Here is a 24701-nt window from a genome sequence, read left to right as displayed (position 1 = left end):
CGGGGGGGGGGGGGGGAGGTTTTCCCCCAATGAGGCCTAACAGCATGCCAACGAGAATATCAGCCACGGACCTGGATCAGGAGAGTCCTGGGTACCTGGGTCACGTGCAGAAATTGTTCCCCGGGGGTCTAGCCTGGCGTGAGCCACAACCGGTTCCCTGCTACCTCCCTGAGTGGGTTTGGCAAACGTCCGGCTTGAAGTGGTTCAGGCCGCCCACAAGGAGCACAACCCAGAAGTCAGAAACCGGGGCTGCCGGCTGGGCTGGCCTGCGAGAAGAGAGACGGGCCGGAACTGCGGCCGCAGTGGCTGGGAATGCAAGGGGGCGGCAGGTGCAGGAGCCGAGAGGCGGGGCTGAGCTGGGCTTGGTAGCAGGCGTCCCGGAGTGACCTTCCCCGACCCAGGCAGGGCCTAGAAGAGGTGGACCTGCTTGCAAGCCCGGGCCAGGAGCGCGCGGGGGCTTGCAGACGTGAGGAAGGGACGGGGTCAGGACACTCTGGTCACCGTGCCCCGACCTCGGAGCGAGCCAGGCAGGTGCAGGCCACTCACTGCCCCAGCCCAGAAACCGTGCGGGCCCCACCGGGAGAGGGGAGGGGACGCGCGGAGCCCCGGGAGCGCCCCTGGCCGGCCCTCCGCCCCGCTTCGCTCCCCCGCCGCCCCGCCAGCCCCAGTCGCCCAGCCGGCTCCTTTGTGCCGACCCCGAGCCCGCCCCTTCGGGTCTCAGGCCCCGCCCCTCGGCGCTCGCGATTGGCCCTCCGCATCGCCGGTGGGCGGGGCTCCGGGAGGTGGAGGCGCGGTATATAGTAAAAGGTAGGGCGTGCGCCCTCAGCCAATTTCTCGGCTCCTGGCCGGCGCGCGCGTTTGGCGGGCCCGCGCTCTGCGGCTCTCGTCCTTCCCGGTGACTTTCCCTCCTAGCTCCTGGCCTGTCTCCGCAGAAGTCACAGGAGGCAGAGGGGTCGGGCGGCAGCTTGGAGCGGCGGCTGAAGGGTCCCGGGAAAGCGACGGCAGCGCGTGGCGGACCCAAGGGAGACACCGCGAGCTGCCGCGCGCCCACCGTGAGGTGCAGGACTCGGAGCCGCCCAGCCGGCGCGCGCCCTACTCCCTCCGCCCTCCTCCCTCCGCCCCCGCCGCGCCTCCCCCTCCTCCCGCTCCTGCCTAGGCTGCTCCGCCGCGCGCCTCGCACTCGGAGAGCCGCAGCGGCAGCGGCGCGTCTCGCCTGCTGAGAGCCAGCCGGGGCTGGGGGACGCCGAGCCGCCGGGAGGACGCCAGGGCGCGCGCCGCACTCACCCACGCGCTCATCCTCCGCGGCTGTTGACCAGCCACCATGGCTCGCGGGAAAGCCAAGGAGGAAGGCAGCTGGAAGAAATTCATCTGGAACTCGGAGAAGAAGGAATTTCTGGGCAGGACAGGTGGAAGCTGGTGTAAGTACGGGGTCCGCGGCTCTCGTTCCCCCCGCGCCCGGGCTTTTCCTAGGCTGCACATCATCCCTGGTGCGCGGGCTCTGCGGGCAGTTCCGCGCCCACTTTGCTGGCCAGGGTATCGAGGGATCGCTTGGTCGGCGCTGCTCGGAGCGCGCGGGCCTGGGCTTGGCTTGCGGTGAGGACCTGTGCGGGGTCCTCAGGATGGGGCGCGGGTGGAGGCTGGAGCTCGCCAGGCAGAGGGTAAGATTAGGGATCCGCGGCTCCTGAGCCTTCCCTCCTGGAAACGGTCAGGTTCTGGGAGACTATATGTGAGTCTTCCTTTCGTCTCCATCTCCCAGGACCTTAGAAAAAATGAGATTTGGGGCTGTGAGAGCACCTCGGGAGCCAGTAGGTTCTAATGCGTTGAGAATGTGAGTTACAGCATCTTTCTTCTAGCCCTCATATGTACCTAGAATGGAGACAGGGACGGGGAGCTGAAATGCATCTACACTGCAGTATTTCATGGCCGCGTCTAAGGTTCACCACAGAAACCTCCCTCGGAGTCATCCCAGCCCCGAAATGGCCCACAGAGCTCCATGTCGGGCCCCGTTTTTAAGCCCTGGCTAGGTCACATGGTAGAGTCTTGTGTTTTTAAGATGTCCACAGACGAACACATCAGTATCTTGGGTTGATTTCAGTAAATGGTACGAATGCAGAAACAGATCATCTTAGAAGATTTCGTGCAGCCTGTTGCTTAGTTGCCTGGATTCCCCTCATGCCTAAGTGAAAATTGGGTGGCATGCTTGTTTTTTACACCGGAAAGGTGATAGGTTTTTTTTCCCCAAAGGTCATTTTGAAGGGCATAGTTGTAGGCAAATCTATGAGTCGTGACTGCAGGAAGGAGGGAGGGAAGGAGGGAGGAAGGGAGGGAGGGAACTCCCCTTTGCTGCATCACTGCCCCCTCCTCCAGTGTCATCACCGTCAGTCAACTCCCACCGCAGCGACCACCTCCCCACCCAGCACCAACACTGCAGTCACTAAGGGAACTCTGAAAACCAGCACCAGGGATGCAGTTTTCCTGTGTGGGGAGGGTCTGTGGGAATAGATGAAGAATGAGTCAGGGAAATCCAGCTTGGCTGACATTTTGGAAAGGAAGAAGCTGGAATGTATGATTTTTTTTCTTTTTATGGTAAAGAAAAAAAGACAAGTCAGTTGGAAGTCTCCCTTGACTGCAAAATAAAGGGTTAATAATGCATCATACCTCAAGGTTAGTGAAGGTGAAGCTTGGGAGACATAGGGATCCCTGAGCCTTGGAAATGTAGTTCATTAAATGAATGACTTTTTATTTTATTTTATGTTTCATTTTGTTAGGGGAGACTTCCTTAATGGGATTGTGGTTATAGTGTTCCTGTGTTTTCTCAGTATGGAAAGGAAGGGAGGTGGTGCATAGGATGAACAGCCAGAGCCATTTCCCAGCTACTCCCTGTGGCTTAAATGAGGCCTAAGGTGCACTGCAGAACTGGCACCTCCTCCCAAGTTAGCTGTGCTGTTTTCCCTGGAGGTCTGGCCTCTGCGGCATCTCAGGGCCAGGGGCAGCCTGACTCCAGCTACCTTGTGAAATTTGCCCTCTAGTGTTTTTCTCCTTCTTAAATATATTTCTTTCCTCATTCCAATTTCATGCTCTTTCTTAGAATAATATTTGCTTTAGAGGGTAAGGAAGGCTGTATAGAACAGTGTGTTCTTTAAGCCGACATTTAATGCGCCTGTACCTCCATGAGAGATGAGAGAAAGAGAGAATGTTTGGTCTTGATAATCACATCCAGAAAGGTAGCAGCAACACATTGATTGACATCCAGCAAGGTAGTAATTGATTCACAAAAGTAGCCATCAGAACTCAGTACTTGTATCATCTTTCCATTTTCCAAAGTACTGGTGCTATACTAAAAAATCCCAGTTTGTGTTTTGTGCTTAGGAAGTCTTTTCCTTTCTGGCAGTGTAAGAAATGGCATCTGAGGCAGAGAATGTGGCAGCGGTTGCTGTCTCCTGTAGAGAAATGCCTCCTTTCCAGCTCTGGGCCCAACATGGATGCCCTTGGGACCAGGGCAGGATGCCCTTGGCTCCGTTTTGCTTATAGGTAGATTTTTTTTTTTTTTACCAAGATGGATGGCGGCAGGAGACTCGAGCCTGTCACCTGCTGGAGAAATCACAGTTTGCAAATCACTTTGTGCTTTCTACATTTTGATTAAGTTAATACAAGCATTTGGTAGGTTTTTCTATTTGCAGTTGGTTCCACATGCTGTTTTTAAATTTTTCCTTTCGCATTTTAAAGGGAATATATATATAATATATGTATATTATATATTTAGAGAGAGGATATATATATATATTTTCTAACTGAAAACATCTGCATTCCTTATTTTTTAAATATGGAAGAAAAATATTGCTTTAAAGGAAAAAACTGAGTATAAAACTTATACCCCATCCCATCATTCCTCATCCCCACCCCTACATCATGCCAGCCTTTCCACTCATGCCCTGGACTCTAGATAACTAGCTGGCTTGAGGGACTTGTGTAGCTTCTTCCCTCCCTCCCTCCCTCCTTCCCTTCTTTCTTTCTCTCTCTTTTTATTTTTTGCGTAGTCCCTGGTGTCCTGGGTCTGGGGAGCCCACTGCCTAAGCACACCAGACCTGCATGCTGCTCTCCAACCAAGTGACTTCACTGCAGGGACAGGGGAGATTTATTAAGGAAACTCTCCACCAGCAAGAAGAATATTCCTCAGTTCTCTTTGGTGTCCTGTGGGCAGGTTAGAAAGGCTGTATGTTCTTGGGCTTAATCACTGTGCTTTCAAAATGATTTTATTTTAACATCTATTTCTTTTTTAAATTGTACTTTTAATTCACTGCTTTTGAGGGTTAGAATTAGGTATCTGGAGTCCAAGCATGAGTGGAAAGGTTGGCAGTGGTTAGAAGAGGCAAATGTGATTAAGCTAAGAGCACCAAGGGTAACACTGGGAGGACAAGACAAGGAAGCAGCGACAGGAGCTCTTGCTGCCTGCCTTGTACCAACTCTTGTACCTCTGCAGGACATTCACTGGAAAAATTTTCCAGATCCGTGACGTCACAACCTTGCCATTTGCCTACTGCTGCCTGGATACCAAATGCAGTACTTAACCCTTGTCCTGCTGGGAGGAGGGCATGGAGTTGTAGGTTGTCTCAGTTATGCAGCCTCCTTTCTCTCTGTGCTTCTGGCTTTGCCTTTTTCCTTGTTATTTTAATAGAGGAGCCAGGTCTTTATTATGTCAGTGTTTTGTGTGGGTTCTTATTGTGCTTTGTTTTAACAGCTCTGTAGTGTGATTGTCTTCAAGTATCTATTCCTGATGGGAAAACTGGGCATTTTTTAATATATAGAGAGGGCTGCATGGCTGATTTCCACAACTCTGTACCCCCTTCATCCCTGGTCTCCTCCCACCACATCCATATACGTCATATTCTCCTTTAAATAATCCTTTCGTTCCGTGTCTTTTTCCCAGGACCCCAGCATTTAATGTCTGAGATCTAGACCCCTTTAGAAGTAACGTGCAATCATGTTTCTGGTAACCTTACAGTTCACTTAGTTTCACTTTACCTTCTAGTTGAGTTGTTTGGCTGGCACAGGACTGCCAGGCGATGCCTAGTACAGGCTGTTACTATGCAGCCAATTGGGGAGCTAATCCTCATAAACCAGTAACTGATAGCCTCCTGCCGGTCCATGGACTTCATGTTAGTTTGTGGTAGTTTGTTTGTTTTCATTTATTCGTTTGTGCCCACTTCAGCCTCCATTCTTTTAACTGTGAGAATCATTACTCTGGTGCCAGTTAGAAGATGAGATAAAATGGTGCTGGCCATTTGTACTATGGGTTTCCTTTGTGTTTGGTTGGTACCCATCGTCTTGAGCCTCTGAGGAAAAAGACATTGTTGTTCATTGAGAGTGATGGTGATGAGAAGAGAATCCCTGGGCTTCTCCAAGTTGTTGCTCTCACCCCTGTCACTAAAGTTCTGAGGCTTTTTTTTTTTTTTCAGTGTTGGAGAAACAGCAGAGCTTGATTTGTATTTGATGTCAAGGGATAAGCAGGGAACAAAAACGTGGCTCTGAGGGCGCATGCTGCCATATGGTACTGTCGGCAAACATAGCTGTGGATTTTAGCTGGTGATTTTGGTGATTTTTCTTTTTTAAATATTTTATTATTTTATTTCATGTGTATGAGTGTATTGCCTGTACGTATGTGAGTGCAACCCATGTTGTGGAATGCTGCGGAGGTCAGCTGGAGAGATGGCTCAGCGGTTGGGAGCATTGACTGCTCTTGCAGAGATGATTTTTCTTTTTAGAGAATAAAGTGATTTCCTGTTAGAATCTTATCTGTATTTGAACATTCCTCCGCCTCTGCACTCTGGAAAAAGACTAAAATTCACTCTTTTGATTAGTGTTGGAAAAGAAAGCTCTGGAGAAACAGGTTGGAGAGGAACCGCGAAGGAAGTGTGGTCATCTTTGAGAAAATTAGGCTTAGATTCTAACCATGTGACTATATCATAGCCTGTCTCTCCTGTCTGTCTCCCCACAGTTAAGATCCTTTTGTTCTACGTGATCTTTTATGGCTGCCTAGCTGGCATCTTCATTGGAACCATCCAAGTGATGCTGCTCACCATCAGTGAACTGAAGCCCACGTACCAGGACCGGGTGGCTCCGCCAGGTAAAATCCAGGGGAATAGCTTCTCCTCCAGAGGTGGAAGGGGTACCCCTTCCAACTGAAAAGATGCCTTCAGAAAATGTTCAGTGGTAGAGTTTTAAACCAAGCATAGAAAGGAAAAATAGGCACTCAGCTGCACCGGATTTGCTGCCTGCATTGTGGGCTTAGCTCCAGGAGGTTGCAGATGTCTTATGTACACAGCTGGTGAGTGAGGGGCCTGCAGATAGCCCCAGTTGGTGACTGAACACATCAAGTCCAAAGTCAAGTCAAGACCTCAGTCTCCTTAGTCCTAATGCTCCAGGGCTTGGTAGTGGGATCATGTGGGGCCTTTCCAGCTCTAACATGTTTTCACTTTCTTGAGGTAACTATCACTCATATAAATCTTTTTAAAAATCATTTTGGCTTCTTTTTTAAAAGGTAACTTATTTTTAGGGAAGACTGCCATGGGCCTCAGAGCTGCCTACCCACAGAGGAGCCACGGCTGTAGGGGCTATTCTCTCTCACCTGCAGATTTACAGTTTGACCTTGAACAGAATCACGGTTTTTGCCTGTTTCATGCCTGTCTTGTTTACTGGCTCTGTGAGCCCTCTTTCCAGCTTAGCCGTGCCTGTTAGCTCTAAAAACTCCAGCAAACAAAAAGATCATAGAAAATACAACCAGCCTAGGAGTGCACTGCAAGTGATTGGGTAATGTCAGTGTCTTGTGTGCCGGACACCACACACCATGGAAGGCCTGGTAACTAAAGGACGCGCAGCAAAGCAACAGTAAACACAAATTTACTATTTGGTTCTTCTAAAAGTCATTGCCTAGAGGACGGAGTTGGGAAGAGATGGAGATTCTTGCATAACTTCTGGGTTCTCACCTTAGAAATGACCTTGAGGCTGCTGCTGGGGGGAGGTGGTAACTTGTCCCTTCTGTGGACAAGTGTCTGGTTTAGAAGCAGCTATCTGTGGATGACAGTTGTGGGGCTGTGTGTGTGGCTGCTGAGCAGCTTAGATCAAGTGCCAGTGCCTGTTGCAGACAGGTCCGGCTTTTCTTGGGTATGGGGAAGAAGAAAATAAATGTGCAGAAAATGAAAGTGGCAAACACTGTCTTCCAGTCTCAGTCAAATAGTCTTCTGGTGCTGGAAAAGTCCAGGACATTTTCAGATAAATTTAGGTGGGAAGTGATAAACACGTAAGTATATAAAAAAACTTAAGCTGTTTCATCATCTACAGATTCCAGCAGCTCTTTCCCAGAAAGGTGGGTCTTTGGAAAGGTTTCTGATGTTCAGAGAAATCTTAAATGCTTCACATGGGCTGCTGTGATAACAAAATGTGTCTTCATGTCCTCGTCTTCTAGAATTTTTACAACAGCACTAGTATTAATCATTAAATTTGTGCAGGTCTTTTATTTTTATTTCTTATGGCCACTTAAAAGTTCTTCCATCCTGATACTATTTTATAATAATTTATACTGAAGCAAAAGATGACCACAAAGTCATCTTTTATTTTCCAGATTTTTTTTTTTTTTTTTTTTTTTTAAAAAATCTTAGCTGGGGGGGGTGGTGCATGCCTTTAATCTCAGCACTGGGGGAGGCAGAGGTAGGTGAGATCTAGTGAGACAGGTGAGACCCATGAAATCTAGGCCAGCTTCATCTCCGTAGGGAGTTCCAGGCCAGCTAGGGCTACTGTCTAAAACAGACAGACAGACAACAAAAAGAGTCTTGACTGTATGAATTTTGGAGAGTCAGCCTTTAATAAAATAAATAAAATTTTTCCTTCAAGCCCTTTGCTGGAAAGAAGTTTTGCCTTCTAAAATAAATTGCCAAAGTGCCTGACCTTGTAGGTAGATTTTCAGATGACCTTGCCTTGACTTTCTGAGGTACTCAGTGCCCCCCTCTTCCTTCCAGCCCCACTTCCTAAAAAACATGTTCTTAGTACCTATATTTAGTGTACTAGCAGCAGAAGGACTGACTTGACAAACCTTCACTTCTGCAAAGGAATGCTAGTGGCTCATCCTGGAAATATGCATCCTGTCCTTCGGTCTGAGTCACGGGCAGTCTTCAGTCCTTTACCTTCCCAGTTGTTTCCTCTGTTCTTTGTCTTAGTCATTTCTGTCTTGTCTTGTCCTTACCCTTCACTTTATTAGGAGACTCTAGATACCTTTTGGCCCCAACCCTGTGGGGTTTTTCTGTGCCCCTACTTTTTAGAAATACTTTTTAGAAAATGATGGTAACTTGCATCCAGGTCAGCACAGCACTGGTTGCCAAGAAATATAGACAATCCCTGAGGACCCTTTATCCTCTGAAAGACCCTAAGTAGCCCTCCTTTTGGCATCTTTCAGGGCAGATGTTAAGAATATATATAGAGGCATTATATATGTATATATATGTATATGAATTATAAATATGTTATATTTAAATAAAAAAGTATTAATGATTCATTGACTCTGCAGACTGAATAAATGCACAGAAGATTACCCTGATCAGTTTTTTGGTTTCAAACTAATGTCTCCAAGCCTCCATTTTTGTGTTGGTTAAAGAGGGACCGTTCTAAGTCAGATGGACCTGGTAACTGTAAGACTGGTGTGAAAATAGGAATAATATATTCTCAGTTCTTCCTCTTAAAGTTGTGGGTGGCTTTTTTCACTCTTAAAGATGGCTCAATGAGGATAGAACTCATTTTAAGAGTCAGAATCTTGGCACCTGGGTACCCAGAATCAGAACGGGAGGGTGGGGTCAGGGAGCATTATCAGACTACACTGGCACCATCAGCAGTTTCAATTTCATCTTGTTTGTTTAAGGGATATAATCTAATCTTCAAATCTGTAAGGGCACAGCCATCACAGCCCACTTCCCAGCATGCTTCAGTAAAATTCCTGAGAGGTTATTATGTCACTCTCAGAAAAACTGGATGCTTGTATGAATTTCATTCCAGTTTCAAAGGTGGAATTAGAAACATTTCCTCTAGGTTGATGTGCTGCCGTTTCCAGTTACTGTCGGTTGATTTGTAATCTCTCCTGACAACATGCTGCTCCTCCCTCTCCCTTCTTCTCTCCTTCAGATGTATCCTGCCAACTTGTTCCCAGAGGAGTTGGCATTGGAGGCAGAGGCTGCTCCCCACCTGTTAGAGAGGAAGATCTCTGGCTTCCAGAACTCACCTGCCCATGTAGTTATTTCTGAAGTCTCTTGGTTATACAGGAAGCCTAATATTTTTGGAAAGCCAGGTGTGGTGGCTCATGCCTTTAATCCCAGTATTCATGAGGCTGAGGCTGGAGGATTGCCACAGGTTTCTAGGTCAGCCTAGAACTCCAGAAAAGTGGGTCTTACTCATTTGAAAATGAGGCAGCAGAGTCGAGACCTTTGCTAAGGAAAATGAACTGACAAAGTCACGGAAGTGATGAGGGAGCAAAGATAAGTAAGAGATGTCATTTCATTTCACCCAAGAACAGCACTGTACCTTGGGAGTTGGTAGTGCCCTCTCCTCCTCTCCCATTTTAACCAACCTAGAATCACAGGGTTGGACTGGTTGTGGTCAGTGACTGCTCTCCTGCTGGTACACTCCACCTGTACAAACCAATCTCCAGAGAAACTGGGGCCATGAAAGGGATCCCAGGGTGTATAACCCAGTAGCTTCTGACCAGGAAAGTGCACCTTTCCCACATTCATGCATGGTTAGACCTCCTTGAATGTCATACATAGTACAGTATCTTCTTTCAGGATATTGGTTACTTAGCAAATGCTATGCTTTTGAGTTAGACAAGTCAACTATTCACTTGTTCTTTGTTTGACCTTGAACAAAAAAAGCATAGTATAAAATACTGAGACTTGTCTACCGTATTTCCTTCTATCAGTGTGGCACCTTCCTTGTGTTGGGAATAAGCACAACTGTGAGCTCTCCAAAATGTCAAACAGAATGTCCTATGAACTTGTAAGCACTTTGTAAGGTAGAGCGAACATCCACACTGAGTAATTCCTTCTCTGTTCATCTGGAAATGAATATGCAACTTTGGGGAGATGTCTGCTGGGAAAAGGTAATTCCATAAATGGTGAAGAACCTTTAACCAGAGTTTGTGGCATTTGGCTTAGAAGGGACAAATTTCTGTACACCCAGGGAACACTGTAGAGACAGCTAAGCACTTCCTCTAAGACTTCAAAGGGAGCAGATTCTAGGTGTCAGGATGTAGATAGGGTGTAGACAAGACTGCCTGATGGCTAATCCAGCTCCCCAGTCACATGCTAACCCTGAGGCAAAAGGTAAGTCAAAGGGAACTAATTTCCAGGAAGCACAGAGGCACCTTCCCCCCTGCACCCTCCATTTATTCTGTTTGGTAAGTTGATACTAACCCACACATATAATAAAAATGAAGCATCTTGGGCACTGTGGCTTGGCATTTAAAGGGAGGAAATAATACAAATGTGTTTACGTTTGTATGTATGAAGTCATATTCTGTTTTCCTCAGTTTTTTTTAATTGGAAAGTACTTTCAACCTGGATTGTGGAGGAGACCTGTGCATGGCTTCATGGGAAGGTTTCTCTTGGGTTCCTGTGCCTTTAGTCCTATGGTACCCTCCTGGAAGTTTCTGTGGAAAATGATACTTATATAGAGTATGTGGCTTGTGAGTCATCACTTGTGTTATGTGACAAGTCCAAACAGCTGTGCTTTGGGATTCAGTTGAGGAACTTGCTGCAAGGTGAAAATGGCTGCATTCTCCTTTAAGTACTTCAATTCACAAGAAGATTTTAAAATCACAACTTGCTACATGACAGACCTAACTGGAAACAAAATGCTTGTTATGAAAAGCCTCTTTCTTTCATTCTCTTCCCTCATTCTGTTCATTCCTTCTCCTGTGAACATCCACTAAATTCAGGGGTAGATAATTTCCTTCATTGTTTCTCAGGAGATGAGGGGTAGGAAAGGCAAGGGCATCTCCAAAGGGCAATTATGAAGCCAGATTATTTTATATTCCAAATCTTATGTAAAATTGAAGTATTTATTAAAACACAAGTATTAACATTACTCAAATTATTGTTTCAATCCTTTTAGGTGACTTTATTAAGTAATAAGATACTTTATTAAATGGTCCTGGCGGAGCAAAGCTGTATAGAGCTTAATCTGCTTAATATAAAGTTTAAGTTCAGAAACACCCATGAGGCAAAAGGGTTAGCTCTATTTCAGGGAGTGTGGTTTAAAAACCACAGCCAGCTATCAGATGTTTTGTTCTTTGGCCTCAGGAGTTACCACTGCAGACAAAACGCACCCTTACTCAGTCGTGACCAACAACTTCGGTTTGGAATGGGCAACAAGAGGCACAAGCCCAAGCATCCAATCTGGGTGAACCAACTGCTGAGAGCTCCAGTTAGCAAGTGGAAGGTGGATTTGAGCCTTGAGGTGGAAATTGCTGAGTCCATTGCTTGATTTCATTATTGACTTTAACTAGAAAGACACAATTGTATGTAACTTTAGGGCCAGTGGTGCCACTGCATGTAACAATAATACCATATTCACATATCATATTGTAGGTGATTGATAACAGAGGTCTTGCTAATAAGCAAGCCTGGCATAGACATCTGGGTGAGCTGAGCCTTAGATTTGATTGTTGCTTTTTGGGTCCTGAAAAACACAATAGCAATGACTGAGTTCCAGGAACCATTTTGGAGGCCTAGCCTGTCATCTGGTACCTCTTAATCCTGGAGACCTGGGTTTGGTGTAGTGAGGGAATGAAAGCACTCTGTAATTTCGCCTCCTCACTTTCCTTTTCTGTTTGCTTCTCCCTGAGAAGCAGCATCACCATCCTTCATACAAACATCAAATAACTGGCACCTTGAGTGGCCACTGAAAGAATGCAGACAACCAGAGAGTGAGATGCAGGATGCTGGGGAGGCCGCCTGAAGCCAGGACATGGGACAGGGACCTTGGTGAGCTGGCTTTGCAATGTGCAACCGGTATACCTTGTTGATTCTCAGCGTGACCTAGGGTCACTTTACTCTTTGTAGCTTGTTGAGCGAGACTGGTATCTCACATCGGACTGGATTGCATTGTTGGCGTTTTTGGTTTCTGCTGTGTCACCTGCTCTGCTGGTGGACCACAGCTGGCATTATTGCTTACCACGCTGACGGCCCTTCATAAGCAGGCTGCAGTTCTTCCCCTCGCTTCCCTTCTTGAAGGATGGCTGGAGCTGCTTCTAGGTGTCTGACATTCCATCTCCTTGATTTCTTTGCCCTGCTAGCTGTCCACCACACCTCTCTCCTGGGTCTGGAAAGCTGAGTAATTCCATGCACATAGTTCTTCTCTTTGTTCATTTCTGCCTGACAGATTCATTGCCTCTCATCTCAAGCGTGACTGACTGCCCTTCAGGACTCCACTTTGTCCTGATCTCAGGATTGTTCTAGGAAAATGCCCCATTCTTCCCAGTTTGTAGACTCTGGCACTGGACCGCTGTCCTTCACTTCCTGAAGGCCAGGCAAATCACTTTGATTTAAATGTCACATGTACGACTCAAACCAGGAATGGCCCTCCCTAGCTGCCTGCTCTGTCTCAGCGAGCTGCCCTGTGTTGCCCGTGTTGTCCAGTGCTAACTCCTGTTTTGCTTTTGCTTTATCTTTGCAGATGTCAGGAGTTTTCCCTGTGTTGCTTTGCTGTGCTACCCATGCTCAGAGTGCCAGCTTTCCAACTTAATGTAAAAAAGATGGTTCAGAATATATTTACACTGCTTTAGACATGCAAACCATTTTTCTTGGTTTATGAGCTTTTAAAAAAATGTTTGAAGCTGGGTGTGGTAGCACACGCCTTTAATCCCAGCACTGGGGAGACAGAGGTCAGCCTGGTCTGCACCAGACCAGCAGGGGCTACAGGGAGACCCTGTCTCAAAAGACGAAAATAAAAAAAAGTTTGAACTGAAGACTTTCTATGAGTTAATTCTGAAACAGCCTTGCTGTCACTTTTGACAGCTTTTCCCTTTTTGGGTTTTGTATCAGCAAGAAGATTCTTTAAAATTTTTTTTTATTAATACATTGTGTATGGGTTGTGGTATATGTGTGGATGTCAGAGGATAGTTTTGTACAGTCAGTTCTCTTATGTGGGTTTTGGGGATCCCACTCAGGTTACCAGTCTTGCATAGCAAGCACTCTCCCTGCTGATCTGTTTCCCTGCCCCTTAAGGAGACTCTTCTATTTGTATTTTTTAAAATATTTATTGGGGCTAGAGAGATGGCTCAGCGGTTAAGAGCACTGACTGCTCTTGCAGAAGACCTGGGTTCGATTCCCAGCACCCACATGGCAGCTAACAGCTCTCCGTAACTCCAGTTCCAGGGAATCCCACACCTTCTGTCCTCTACAATCTTTCCATTATTTATTTTTATTTTATGTGTATGAGTATAATTGCCTGCATGTGTGTAAGTGTACCCATGTTGTATAATGCCTGCAGAGGAAGAGGGTGTTCAATCCCCTGGAACTGGAGTGGGTGCTGGGAATTGGACCCGGGTCCTCTGCAAGAGGAGCCAGTGCTGCTAACTGCTAAGCCAGCTCTCCAGCCCCTCAAGAAGATTCTTAGTGTCATTTCTAGAGTCTTCATCTTGGGCACTCCTGCCCGCTCCCCACTCTCCTCGTCTTCACCTTTACTGCAGCTTTTCTTCTAGGCAGCCGCTGTTTAGAACGCTGAACTCAGCATGCCAGAAGCTGGGCCCACCCCACTTAGTTACTGTTGAAGCTCAAAGCAGTGTGATTAGGAAAAAGAACTATTTACTCCAGTTTCTATTCCAGCTTTGTTCTCAAGCACCATAAATGGTGATGCTAAATAATGAATGTGCTCTAGTTATGCCTCCACTTTAATGATGCCATGTTTTCTGTCTGCATCGCTTTTGCCATTCTTAGGTTCGAATTCCCCAGAGTGGCCATTGTAGACCAAGAGTGCTTAAGACTTTCTTCATGCTTCTTAAAGAACTTTTTGAATCCTACCCTTAAGAGATAGTGCCTGGGTAGGTCTGCAGTGGAGCCTTTGAGACTGCCTGTTTAATCAGCTCTTGAGGAAGGTGATGTGCTCTTACATGCCAGAGGGTAATGGAAGGAGGTCCAATATGGGCCCCCCCTCCCACTCCCCCCAGCAGATCTGGGTGTGGGGATGATGGCGATTGGAAGCAGGTTACTAGATGTCACAACAGAAATACAAGATGGCTGGTTGGTTATATTTGTGTTTCAGTTATGCAGTGAATAAATAATTTTGGGGTATAAATCTGTCTCGATGAAAGAATTAGCCTATGTTTTTCTGAAACTGAAATGCAGTTGGGTGCCTTTGATCTGGCAGTCCTGAGGTAGAATGACATTGTGATTGCCTGTCAAGCCACTGACCCTGGATATAGTACAGTTGTGTAGTGTTGGTTTAAATGTCTTTTAGGAAACCTGCGAAGGCATAGGCTTTGGGACATTAAAGACTAGTAACAAAGAAAGAATGCAAACCCATGGTATGGATTTTACTGTGACAGGTAGTAACATACTCAGACATTTGGACTAGCAACTAACACACACACACACACACACACACACACACACACACACCTGAAATTCCCCATTAGAAGCTTAAAAGTTGAACTGAGGTTACAAGAGCCAAAGGAATGTCTCTGTGGCATAGTTTTGAGGTTAGGGAGATGGGAATTGTATAGTTCTTGTCAATGGAGCATATAAGACAGATCTCTGTGCTCAGGGCTGCTTTGTCATTTCCAAGGTTTCGGGGGAAGCCACCTGTATACAGTCATTGATAGCAATGCAGTTTTAAAAATGAGTGCACGTGGGGCTGGAGTGATGGCTCATCGGTTAAGAACACTGGTTGTTCTTGCAGAAGACCCGGGTTCAAATCCCAGCATCCACATGGCAGCTAACAACTGTCTGTAATTCCAGTCCCAGGGGATCCGACAGTCTCTTCTGACCTCCGCGGGCATTGCACAACACGGGTGCACTTGCCTACATGCAGGCAATACACACATACACATAAAATAAAAATAAATAAAAAAGAAATTTTTAAAGTGCACATGAAGGTACAGAAGAAATCACAGGCTACGGCATACTGTGCACCTGGGCTGGAGTTCTGGTTCTACCACCCTCCCTGCAACCTTGAGCATAACCCTTAACCTTTCAATGCATGTGGTACTCTCATTCATAAAATGAAATATGTGCCTACTGTGAACTTTTGGCAAGGAAATTGAATGATATCTTTATCTGATATTACATCGTCACCCTTGTACATAGGTTCTTAATCTAAATGCCACCAGATTGAATTCTCAAAGGGAAGCAGGAATTTAACCCATTCTTTGAGCAGGGTGATGTTTATACAAGGAAAGCCTGCTGCTGCGGTCTCCTGGTTGGCCTCTCACTGATGACTTTTTTGGCTCTTCTCCTGGTCTAGGATTAACACAGCTTCCTCAGATCCAAAAGACTGAAATTTCCTTTCGTCCTAATGATCCCAAGAGCTATGAGGCCTATGTGGTGAACATCGTTAGGTTCCTGGAAAAGTACAAAGATGCAGCCCAGAAGGATGACATGATTTTCGAGGATTGTGGCAGTAAGTGGACTCATAGATGTTTATGGTTGGTTTTTTACTAATTCCATTTTCATGTTGAGTTCATCATAGAGATACTCCCAAACTAACTGAAAGACTAAATTCTGATCATACTGAGATGACTTTTTTATTAAAGTAGCTGAATGAAAATGAGACACTAGCCCTTAGCACTACAATTTTCAACATTTGAAAGATATCTTACTTTAAAAATACTCCCGACGCCTGCTTTTTACTATTAGACCCAAAGACTATAGTTAGTTCTGTTTCTTGCACGTGTTGAGAAGAGCAACTGTATTTCCAAATCCCCCTTCAAATGTCTTCCTACTGAGGTCTGCATGGGGCTTTCTTTCACAGCACTCTTCAGTGTAATTAGTTAAAATCATAGTGGTACAGAGTAAGGAGTTAGATTAGTTGTGGTCTTTCTGGAGTAGAGAGATTATGGGTTCAATTCTTAGCCCTTGGGAAAATAGTATGTGTGGGGGGTGGGGTAGGGTGAATCCCTGTCCTCTCTGTTACCAGGAGTATAGATTTGCAGCCTGAGTTTTCCTACCTACCCAAAAGATACCTCTCTTGAGTTGCTGAGTGATATAACCAGCCTTTCTGATTCAATTCAAGTATTTACAAACTATCTCTTCACATGGAGACTGGCTTGGTTGAGATATCCATGGGAGAGCTGCCATTTTTAAGCCTTTTTTTAAAAAATATATCTATATACATTATTTTTATTTTATGTGTATGCGTATATTGCCTGCAGTGCCTGCAGAGGTCAGAAGAGGGTGTCTGATCCCTTGGAACTAGAGTTACAGATGGTTGTTACCCATCATGTGGGTGCTGGGAACCAAACCCAGGTTTTCTGCAAGAGCAGCCAATGCTCTTAACTGCCGAGCCATCCCTCCGGTCCCTTTCTAGTCATTTTTGATTAATTTAGTAGTTTAAAAACAATGTTGTCGTTACACTTTTGTTAGAATTTTTGCAAGATTTTTAACCTTTGCAATAATTAAAAGGGCACAATTGACAGGCAAGGGTGAATCATATTACAGGATTAATTAAGACACTTTTAACATTTGAAGAGAAAGTAGTTAATAAAATATACATTATAATAAGAATTATAAATTATACCTTGTATATCAAATATACAATAATATATGTATTAGTTTCCTGCAATACAATTCAAATTCTGTATTCATTTCATCTGGCTTTTTATGTGAAGTGTGAAAAGTGCTAGAATAACATTTCTCAGTTAAGTGCTTATAACAAGCAAAATTCAACTCCTTCTCCTTTTGTATTTACCACGCTCAGTAGAGGCTCCAGGGAATTCCAACTCAAATCTTCCAGTTCAAAAAATTATTGTTGATCCTTTTGATTTGTGGTATCACTAGAATGTACCTGTTCCTGAGCTAAGCCATGTTGACTTGTGTAAACTACTGCTGAAGTGTGGTCCAGATTCCTCTCAGTCTTCTAAGGAGCTGAGCTATCCATTATTTAAAGGAAGAGAAATACTGCCAGAGGCCAAGTATATGCTGATCATGAAGTGCAGTAGTAAGTAGCTTTGATGTGGGGTCATGTCCCAGGCATTGCCTTCAGTAAAGTGCTTTCTGCTCTGTGAAGAGATGAGAGCTCACTGGAAGGCCTTGCTTAAAATAGACCACGCACGCGCATGGCATGTACAGTAGTGTGGTCTGGAATGTGTGACAAGGAGCAAATAATTCTTTTCTTAGTGCCAATAGCATCAGTGACACTGATAGATATCATAGTATAGAAATGGGGCTTGTATTTTGTAGGTATGCCCAGTGAACCCAAGGAGCGAGGAGACTTCAGTCATGAACGGGGAGAGCGAAAGGTCTGCAGGTTCAAGCTTGACTGGCTGGGAAATTGCTCTGGACTAAGTGATGAAACTTACGGCTACAAAGAGGGCAAGCCCTGCATCATCATCAAGCTCAACCGAGTTCTGGGTTTCAAACCTAAGGCAAGTCATGTTTTCCAGTATAGGTTTAGATAGCTGTTCACATTTTGGATACAGTACTTAACTGATATGAAAAGATAGTATGAGGAAGTTTTAAAATATATTCATTGCTACTTTTGATGTGCTGTCAGTAGATTTAACATCAAGAACTTTTGTATCTACTCTGAAATTCCTGGAATTGGGCACCAATCTCATTTTCTACAGTTACAGAGATTCTGAATGCTAAAGCCAATTTTTGAAGTCAGTCCTGTGGCCCTGGTCTTTCTGTTTATATTTTTGAGACATGATTTCACATAGCCCAGGCTGGCCTCAAACTCATTATGTAGCTGAGGTTGACCCTAAAGTCTTGATCGTCCTACCACCACCTCCCTAGTGCTGGGATTACAGGTGTACCCCACCACACCCAGCTCTGTAGTCCTGTTCTTAGTACTTCTGCTTAATATCCAGATGAAAAGTTTTTCTAACATGTAAATACTTACAAAGTAAATATAGAAGATGATATTTTTAAATGTGAAAATCTCCTGGTTGTATAGACTGATTACAGTCTGGTTTTGGTTCGATCCTCATGGAGCCACAGGAGTATTCATAAATACTCTCTGGCACCTGGCATGATGGTGCACGCCTTTAATCCCCACACTCAGGAGGCATAGGCAGGTAGATCTCTGAGACGAGGCCAGCGCAGTTTATATACTGAGTTCCAGGTCAGCTGGGGTTATAGGGAGACCCTGACTCAAAAAAAACCTATCTAGTAATCTGAATTTTTTCTCCCTGAGTAATGATTTCATTACCAAAACCAGAAATTGACCACCATCTACTGAATGTTGATGACCATGCTATTGACTTTTTGCAGTTTGTAATGGGTGGTCATTATCTGATCACCAAAAACCAGCAAATTGCCACCATTCACCATGTCGCAAGAATATATTCTTTAAAAGAAGAAAAAAATTCTTGGTATTATCTCTGCTCTTATAAAATTATTTGATTTCATTTTCATCTCAGATCATGAATTAAACAGAGCTGTCCTCTCTTTGGCATGCTTCTGCCTGCACCTTTCTCCTAAAGATGACATGAACACTGCCATTTTAGAGTACAGATTTTAATCCTGGTGGGAATTGGCTGCAATACACTGAGTTACGTGAACAAACCCATTTCCTTTCTGAAATCTGGCTCTTTTGTTCACTCACTTTCTACTGAATGCTGTTAATTTGTTTCAATAATGCCTGTTACCCCCAGAGAAAATCCATGTAGAGAGGAAAAGTTTTATTAAGCGAAGGATGCACCAAAGCTTTATGCCACCAGTGGCAAGATCAGTAAGTAGGTGAGTGGTGGGTTGCCTGGATGGATCTCGTGGAAATGTTAGTGTACTTCAAACAGAATTTTAATCTTCCCACTGAGATGAACACATAATGAGGAAAACCATGGTGAGAACCACCACTCCATCCTTGTTTTGACATTCACTTTGCATCTCTCTTTGCTTGGGTATCTCTCCCCAAGTCAACCAGCTATATAACAGGAGGTGTGGTGTCTGAAGGAAGCCTGAAGCTAATCTCCCTCTGGGTTTTTTGCTCTTAATATTCCTCATCATGGACATTGAGTGGTACTTCTGCTTTACAGAAGCAAAGCTGGCCTGTTGTGATTCATGTCTTCTCACACCTGCATATTCTGTTGTCATTCCTTCGTCCTGTGCCTTCTTTTATATTTGGTCTCAAGCTGATTAGCCATTGCTTCTCATTTGCTCCTCATGCAAATCCCCAGCTAGTTTGTCCGTGCAGTTTTGTTTTTTTGTTTTTTTTTTCGGTCTTCTTGAGACAGGGTCTCCCTGTAGTCCCAGCTGTCCTGGAACTATGTAGACCAGGCTGGCCTTGAACTCACAGAGACCCACCTGCCACCACATCTGGCTCCTTGCAGTTATTTTTGTTAGTGATTGCAGTACTCCAAAATTTCAGTTGGTATGACTGTTTCCTTATCCTTTGAGGCTAGATTCTGGCAACTTCTTTGATCAAGCATTTTGTCTTCCAAGTTCTAAAAACAAATATATTGGGGGTACAACCCTCCCCAAGAATTAAATTGAGATTATCATTTTCTTATATTCCAAATAAGTAGTACCAAAATCTAATTCCTTACTATTATACAGAACTGTCAGTACAGTTGTGTGTTAGAGTATATATGTCTTATGTCAAGGCTCAGATGCTACTCAGATAGGAGCAAGCAAGTGGCTGCTTTCCAAAAATATGTGCTCATGACACTTCTTTGGAGGGAGATTTGAACTAGGGATATAGGAGAGAAGGCTCTGCATTTTACCATAGCAGTTGTTCTCAGACTGTACTTGAGGTTCTTTGATGAACTTACCTAGTCAACAACACTCCATCATGTAGGGCAGTGACACCTTTACTTACCTCACAGAATTAGAAAGAAACATTCCTTGGATGTCACTGTGTGTACTCTTCTACCCTCAGATTAGAGAAGGAAAGCATTCTTGAGGAAAAGTATGCTCTGGAGGGAAGTCCAGCTGTCTGAAAGAGAAGTGACTCTTGACTTTTCCCATATGATGACTCTAGGCTTAGTCATTGCTAGAGTCTCATACCTCATTGTTCTCCATTCAGGCTCATAGTAGGTTAGCATCAGATGTTCATTTTAGTGCTTGGCTGCCTCACAGCTTCATGGTAGTGCTCATAACACATCATTTCAAACAGATTTTTCTCAGATTGCTGAGTGAGTCACTCATTTTGCTCTCGTGATTATTTCAGTGGCTTTTCGTCATCGATAAGTGTTTGGGCTACAAACTAGTTTTATTTTTTAGAAGTTAGAAGAAAATCCTATTTTGTTGACCAACGTGGTTTTTATTTTTAGCCTCCCAAGAATGACTCTTTGGAGCCTTCCCCAACATTGAAGTATAATGCAAATGTCCTGCCTGTTCAGTGCACTGGCAAGGTAAGAAGGCATTGAGGTTCTTGGGAGTGGGCAGGACGGGTGTGAAGGATGGATGCGGGAGATTATTTACAGTTAAAGGGACAGTTTGAATGCAAGAAACAAGAAACACTGCTCTCAGGTATTACTCTAGAAAGTTTTGTTGAAGCTGTAGTGGGAGAGATGTAACAACAAAACTGTGTGCTGGTTCCTCCACTGGCACGAGAAACACAAATCATCTTTTGGAATGTTGGCTTATAGACCTGAGATATAAGTAGCCTTCAGACATGTTTGCCTCTAGCCCAAGGTGTGTGTGAAAGATTTGGGGTCACCTTTTTTCCCTCTTTTAACAAATGCCAAAAATTAGTGCTCTGGCACTAAGAAAAGAAATGGGTGTGAGAAATGAAGGGCCAGTTCGAGCCTTGGAGATGATGTCACTGGAAACCATATTTACAAGTTAGTACCCACTAGGGCAATCCTGAGAGTTCTTTTCACGCTGGCCTTCTTCCCAGGCGGCTGTGTTGGCTTAGAAACATGCTTATTTGGCCTTTGCCTCCGTTTCTCCATTTGTAGAATGAGAAGTGCCTCATTAGTGAACATTTCTCAAGGCTGCCATGGACTAGAATGAATGTATGTTCTTCATGTGTAGTGTGCTCCAACCAGTGTCTCCTAATGCTCCACGGGTCCTGCTTCTGGGCGAGGCTGGAGCTAGGCATGTCAGAAGATGGTCTGTTTTCCCCCAGCAATAGTCAGCAGGCAGCTTGGTGGGGTCGAGAGTCTTGTACATGAGGACATTGTGATCCAGAACACGTACCAATAAAATTGCAATTCTCTCTCTCTCTCTCTTTTTTTTTTCGTTAGCGAGATGAAGATAAGGATAAAGTTGGAAGCATAGAGTATTTTGGAATGAGTGGATTTACTGGCTTTCCCCTGCAGTATTATCCCTACTACGGCAAACTCCTGCAGCCCAAGTACCTGCAGCCTCTGCTGGCCGTACAATTCACCAACCTCACCATGGACACTGAAATTCGCATTGAGTGTAAGGCGTATGGTGAGAACATTGGGTACAGTGAGAAAGACCGTTTTCAGGGACGCTTTGATGTAAAAATTGAAGTTAAGAGCTGATCACAAGCACAAATCTTTCCCACTAGCCATTTAATAAGTTAAAAAAGATACAAAACCTACTAGTCTTGAACAAACTGTCATACGTATGGGACCTACACTTAATCTCTCTGCTTTACACTAGCTTCTGCATTTAATAGGTTAGAATGTAAATTTAAAGTGTAGCAATAGCAACAAAATATTTATTCTACTGTAAATGACAAAAGAAAAATAAAAATTGAGCCTTGGGACGTGCCCATTTTTACTGTAAATTATGATTCCATAACTGACTTGTAGTAAGCAGTGTTTCTGGCCCCTAAGTATTGCTGCCTTGTGTATTTTATTTAGTGTACAGTACTATAGGTGCATACTCCGGTCATTTTTCAAGCCATGTTTTATCATATCTGTTTTCTACTTTATGTGAGCAAGGTTTGCTGTCCAAGGTGTAAATATTCAATGGGAATAAAACTGGCATGGTACTTTTTCCTTTTCTCTTTTTTGTTTGGCTCTGAAATTTCAAAGATACTGGCCCATCATGAGCATTTTTAACACACTTCATAGTCTTATCCTGTGGTACTGGGTCTTTTATTTTTTTTTTCTTTATTTCCTGGGGGTGGGGGGGTGGGCTGTCATGGGGGAACTGCCCTTTAAATTTTAAGTGACACTACAGAAAAACACAAAAGGTGATGGGTTGTGTTGTGCTTCTTGCCGAGTGCTGTCTTGCCACTTTTTCCCTCGTCCTCCGGTGTGTTCTGAAGCTGTGTCTGAGATCTGGATCTGCCTGTCACTTTGACTAGTGATGGGGCTAATTAATTTGCTTTGTACATTTTCTTTTCCTTTTTTCCTTTCTCTGGAGGCATCACACGCTGGTGCTGTGTCTTTATGAATGTTTTAACCATTTTCATGGTGGAAGAATTTTATATTTATGCAGTTGTACAATTTTATTTTTTTCTGCAAGAAAAAGTGTAATGTATGAAATAAACCAAAGTCACTTGTTTGAAAATAAATCTTTATTTTGAACTTTATAAAAAGCAATGCAGTACCCCATGGACTGGTGTTAAATGTTGTCTACAGTGCAAATCCATGTTCTAACATATGTAACAATTGCCAGGAGTACAGTGCTCTTGTTGATCTTGTATCAGTCAGGTTAAAACAATGGACAATAAAAGAATGAACACATTCCTCACGTGTGTGAGTCACTCTTGTCTTAACGTCTTAGTCCGTGTCTTCTTGACATCCTAGATAGCTAGTTATCCAAGATCTTGAAGAAATACTGAACCTGAAAGACAAACACAGAATGTCCTTACTGATACAGAAATCGGACCTTCCCATCCCAAAGCTTGATCAGGACTGGACGTTGGATCGGAGCATGCCCCTTCCCAAAGAGAGGAGCAAGTTTAGTAGATGCACTTGATTTTAGAAATATTTTAACAGTGCTACTTTAGTGCTTAAGTAAATGCTTAAGAGCCAAAGTTGCTAGCAATAATGTTAAAGAGTTTAGGCTTGAGGTTCAGTAAATAAAAAGGCTCCCATCTGCTTTTATTCAAGGTGTGGCCGTATGTAAAACTTGGTCTTAACATGAGATAAGACAAATTCTACCTCCTGAACAATATTTTTCAGGTGTGACTGAGTTGAAGGTTTTGTATTGCCAGTGTGGAGAATAAGTAAATTAAAATGATGGTGATTTTTATGAACCTGGAAACTTTCATAAGGTCTGTGCAACCACAGCTTGACAAGTCCTTCCTACCCTTCATGAACTCAGTTTCATGTCAGCTGGCCTTTGGCTCTGCAGGAGTACTTCCCTCTTCAGGGAGCCTGGGCTGGGTGGGCTGGTTCTGCGACTGTACGTAGGCAGAAATACCAGTAACTAACGGTGAGTTCCCACCTACTATTCCACACTAAGTCCTGCTGTTTGCCTTTCTGTTTTATTTCCCCTAGGAGTGGTGTTACACTTCCGTGATCCCAGCACTCAGGAGGCGCACAAGATCAAGGCCCAGGCTGGGCTGCACAGTGAGACCTTGTCTCATTCTCTACAGCAGCAAATTATGAGACGGCAAATTAATACCAGAAGAGCAGTGACTCCATTTAACAAAATGTAGCAAAAGGCAGCTTGGGTAAATGATACAACTGCCTAGCTTTAAAGTATTGGAAAAGCAGAAAAACACATAAACTAAGAGTATCTTTAATATGACATTGGGTTTCTCAAGTAAGATAAACTTGTGGGCATAGAAAGTATCATTGATGAAACAAGATGGTTTGTCTTTTTGAAACAGCTCACTTTAAGATGTGAATGAATCTTAAATTCAAGATGTTTGTGAATAAGGGGTGGGCTTTAGGTCTCAGGAAAGGGGAGAATCTATTCAAACTGGAGGGCAATGTGAAGTTTTAAGGCTTTTCAAAGGACAACCTTGGTGAGACAAACCAACCGTTTTCACAGATTCTGTGCACTTTATGTTCTGAGTTACTGTGTCAGTGCGCACACACACACACCAATTCTCTGCTAGTCGAGAGTCTCCAAATCTTGCTTCCCTAGACTGTTTCTCACCCATGATCCTTAGGAACATACCAGGGCTGGGAGCCTTGGAGGTGTAGTTGCATTCTGTGACTTAACACACACTAGACTGCCCACTGTGCACACCGTGCCCAGTGCTCTAGCAACTAGAACTGTGGGTCCAGCCTACAGAACAGACAGCCTTCTCTGCAGCAACACTAGTGTTGGAACTTGCACACTCCCAGCATTCTTGCTTCTTTACATTCATCCTGAACTACTTCATATTTTCACATTAGTATATTCCAACCCTTATCACAGGACACATTTCTTGGGTCTATGTAGAGAGCCAGCTATCTCCATTAGGATTTTTTAAAATCCCATTCAAGGAAGTTTTCACACATATCCAGCCAGTCAAATGCAAACTACGAAGGGAATGAGTTCTTTTAAAGGTGGTGCTTCTCAAAGATGGGCTGACACTGAAATAATTCAGAAGAGGATTCTCTTTCCTACCCATCAGAATATCCCTGGTAGTGACAGCACATTCCAATCTCAGGTTAATTTCCCTTTCAAATAAAGGGAGACAGGCCT

The 24701-nt window shown here is 44.3% G+C and overlaps 2 protein-coding genes across 3 annotated transcripts in view; one reads left to right on the top strand and one right to left on the bottom strand.

Annotated features, from left to right (window-relative positions):
- The first annotated feature begins 830 nt into the window (after positions 1–830).
- On the top strand, positions 831–22804 carry Atp1b1 (ATPase Na+/K+ transporting subunit beta 1). Its single transcript, XM_008824911.3, has 6 exons — positions 831–1418; positions 5996–6124; positions 15499–15654; positions 17433–17617; positions 20465–20545; positions 21383–22804. The coding sequence occupies exons 1-6, from the start codon at positions 1322–1324 to the stop codon at positions 21644–21646; spliced, it is 912 nt and encodes a 303-aa protein (XP_008823133.1). The 5' UTR covers positions 831–1321; the 3' UTR covers positions 21647–22804.
- Nme7 (NME/NM23 family member 7) overlaps positions 22364–24701 on the bottom strand; it is a 225000-nt gene continuing 222662 nt past the window's right edge. Inside the window, exon 12 of one of the 2 annotated variants that reach the window (XM_029559528.1) lies at positions 22364–22901. In XM_029559528.1, the coding sequence (XP_029415388.1) occupies positions 22869–22901 (33 nt within the window). In that variant the 3' untranslated portion in view covers positions 22364–22868. The remainder of the gene's footprint in view (positions 22902–24701) is intronic. The other variant, XM_008824912.2, reaches the window with a different exon arrangement.

The sequence above is a fragment of the Nannospalax galili genome, unplaced genomic scaffold (assembly GCF_000622305.1).
Source record: "Nannospalax galili isolate Female #2095 unplaced genomic scaffold, S.galili_v1.0 scaffold1189, whole genome shotgun sequence".
NCBI lineage: Eukaryota > Metazoa > Chordata > Mammalia > Rodentia > Spalacidae > Nannospalax > Nannospalax galili.
The sequence above is the reverse complement of the archived record's forward strand: the minus strand, read 5'-3'. Positions and strand labels throughout refer to the sequence as shown.

Bases quoted from the DNA above. Each gene is read 5' to 3' on its own strand.
- Atp1b1 (XM_008824911.3), top strand. From the start codon at position 1,322: ATGGCTCGCGGGAAAGCCAAGGAGGAAGGCAGCTGGAAGAAATTCATC. The intron at 6,125-15,498 runs GTAAAATCCAGG...CTCCTGGTCTAG, and splicing joins GGACCGGGTGGCTCCGCCAG to GATTAACACAGCTTCCTCAG. The intron at 17,618-20,464 runs GCAAGTCATGTT...TTTTATTTTTAG, and splicing joins TTCTGGGTTTCAAACCTAAG to CCTCCCAAGAATGACTCTTT.